This window comes from Emiliania huxleyi (genome assembly GCF_000372725.1).
Source record: "Emiliania huxleyi CCMP1516 unplaced genomic scaffold EMIHUscaffold_2462, whole genome shotgun sequence".
NCBI classification, from domain to species: Eukaryota; Haptophyta; order Isochrysidales; family Noelaerhabdaceae; genus Emiliania; species Emiliania huxleyi.
Genome location: NW_005200202.1, coordinates 1 through 2,559, shown reverse-complemented (window position 1 = coordinate 2,559; position 2,559 = coordinate 1). Strand labels below are relative to the sequence as shown.

At 63.4% G+C, this 2,559-nt stretch overlaps 1 protein-coding gene across 1 annotated transcript; it reads left to right on the top strand.

Moving 5' to 3' along the window:
* Window positions 1–378: 378 nt before the first annotated feature.
* EMIHUDRAFT_460746 (hypothetical protein) lies at window positions 379–2,101 on the top strand (the record flags this gene model as incomplete). Its single annotated transcript, XM_005778386.1, has 5 exons — window positions 379–994; window positions 1,170–1,234; window positions 1,442–1,505; window positions 1,580–1,609; window positions 1,900–2,101. Coding segments are annotated over exons 1-5 (933 nt in total), but the record flags the coding sequence as incomplete, so codon positions are not given.
* Between the last annotated feature and the right edge of the window lie 458 nt (window positions 2,102–2,559).

Here is a 2,559-nt window from a genome sequence, read left to right as displayed (position 1 = left end):
CGGCGGGCGGGCGCGGCGGCGGGCGGGCGCGGCGGCGGGCGGGCGCGGCGGCGCACGCGCCCGCGCACTCGCGCTCTGCACGCTCCAGCTGCCGTGAGTACTCGGACTTGATGTTGATCTGCCCGTCGAGACTGCCGTCGACGTGCATGGTGAAGCGCACGGTGGCCGCGCCGGGGCGCTCGGTGTGTCCCATCAGCAAGCTGATGAAGGACGCCTCGCGCACCGTGAGCGGCTCGCCGGCCTTCATGCACCGCTCCGCATCGCGGAGCCGACTAGCGGTGTCTCGCTTGATTGATTGATGGGAAGGCGAAACACAGTCCGACCAACGACTGAATGCGCTGGTGCGGCGAATTCTTTTTCCCCATAACTTGCCGCTGACTTCGCACAATCCGTGACGGTCACCTCCGCGCCCACTCATCCATGGCGCACGCTTCCTTTGCAATCCGTGACGAGGCGTCTCTCAACGTGCTCATTCCGATGGGCGGCCGCGGCGAAGTCTTCCGCGAGGCCGGCTACGTCTTTCCAAAGCCGCTCATCAAGATTGCAGGCCGGCCGATGCTCTTCCACATGCTCGACAACCTGCAGCTGCGGCTGGGCGATGTGATCTGGCTCGTCGTGCCGCACTCGATGCACGGCCAGTACGAGGCCGAGTTTGCGCTGCTGCAGCGGCAGTATCCTGCTGCCGACATCCGCGTCGTCACCTTCAAGATGGTGACGCGCGGGGCGGTCGAGACGCTCTTCATCGGGCTGCAGCACATGTCGCCGGCCGAGCTGTCGCGCAAGACCCTCTGCCTCGACTGCGACAACCTCTACTTCTCCGACGTGCTCGGCGCCTTCCGCACGCTCCCGCGCGACACGTCCGCCTGCTTCTACTTCACCGACCGGGGGACGGCGGCGATCTACTCGTACCTGCGGCTCGAGGAGGGGAGCGGCGCGGTGCTTGAGGTGGCAGAGAAGGTCGCCATATCGGACCACGCCAACGTCGGCGCCTACGGCTTCGCATCCTAGAAGCGGAATACGTATTCATGTCTCCCACCCAGCACTCGAGTGGACACGTATTCGTACTCCGCTGTGTTCACTGTATTCTTCTCCGTTGTATTCACGCGGTGCTCCGAAGACGCTGCACAATACCGTATTCCTGCCCCGATGTTGGCGTATTCAACACGTAGGCTTTGCCTCCGGATCGCTCCTGCACCGCTTCGCGCGCGACGTGCTCGACGACCCGCGGAGAGAGGCCATCTCCATCTCTCCCGTCTCCAACCTCATCTCGCGCATATCTCCCCATATCTCCCCACATCTCCCCAGGCGATGCACTACTATGTCTCCAACCTCATCTCGCGCATATCTCCCCATATCTCCCCACATCTCCCCAGGCGATGCACTACTATGTCTCCAACCTCATCTCGCGCATATCTCCCCATATCTCCCCACATCTCCCCAGGCGATGCACTACTATGTCTCCAACCTCATCTCGCGCATGCTCGACCAGGGACGCCCCTTCGTCGGTGCCATCCGAGGCGGCGACACGCGCCGCGCCGCCAGGCGCCGTCCCCGGACATGTCCACGACTCGTCGCGTAGGTTTGCCCGCCGAGCAGACGTCGCAGTGCGGCGCGCGACTCTAGCCGTGTGCAGTGCCAGCCCAGTGCCAGCACAGTGCCAGCACAGTGCCAGCACAGTGCCAGCACAGTGCCAGCGCAGTGCCAGCGCACAGTGCCAGCACTAGATAGTGCCAGCACAGTGCCAGCACAGTGCCAGCCCAGTGCCCCTCACCTGCCATATCTCCCCATATCTCCCCATATCTCCCCATATCTCCCCATATCTCCCCATATCTCCCCATATCTCCCCATATCTCCCCATATCTCCCCACATCTCCCCATATCTCCCCATATCTCCCGCAGGCACGCCCACGAGGCTCGAGGCCTTCATCGACACGGTCGCCGCGGGGCGCGCGCTCGGCTCGATCAAGCGCCGCTTCTGCTTCGCGCTCGACGACGTGTTGGTCACGCACCCGCAGGCCATATCTCCCCACATCTCCCCATATCTCCCCCTATCTCGACGACGTGTTGGTCAAGCATCCGCAGGCCGCGCAACGTTGCCTCCCCCCCCCCTCTCTCTCCTCCAACACCTTGCGAGACTTGCGAGAGACACTTGCTAGACTTGCGAGAGACACCTGCGAGACACTTCCGTGTGACACTTGCGAGAGCCGCCCCTTGTCCGCCCGCTTGGTGGTGCGACACGAGCTGTGCGAGCCCAGTGGCCGTCATCTGCGGTGCGCAGCCTCCGTGATGCAGCCGCAAGGCTGCGACGCGACGTAGCAATAGCAGTGTAGCAGACGTTGTCGCAGCTGGCAAAGCTCGCAAGGACGTAGCAATAGCGGTGTAGCAGACGTTGTCGCAGCTGGCAAAGCTCGCAAGCTCGGCGTGCAGTGCCAGTGCCCTGAAGACTTCTCAACCGTCAAGCCCATCGAGCGCAACATCCAGCTTCGTCCGCGAGCTCAAGGCGCCTCTTCCCACCTCTCCCCAACCTCTTCCACGCCTCTCCCCAACCTTTTCCCCAAC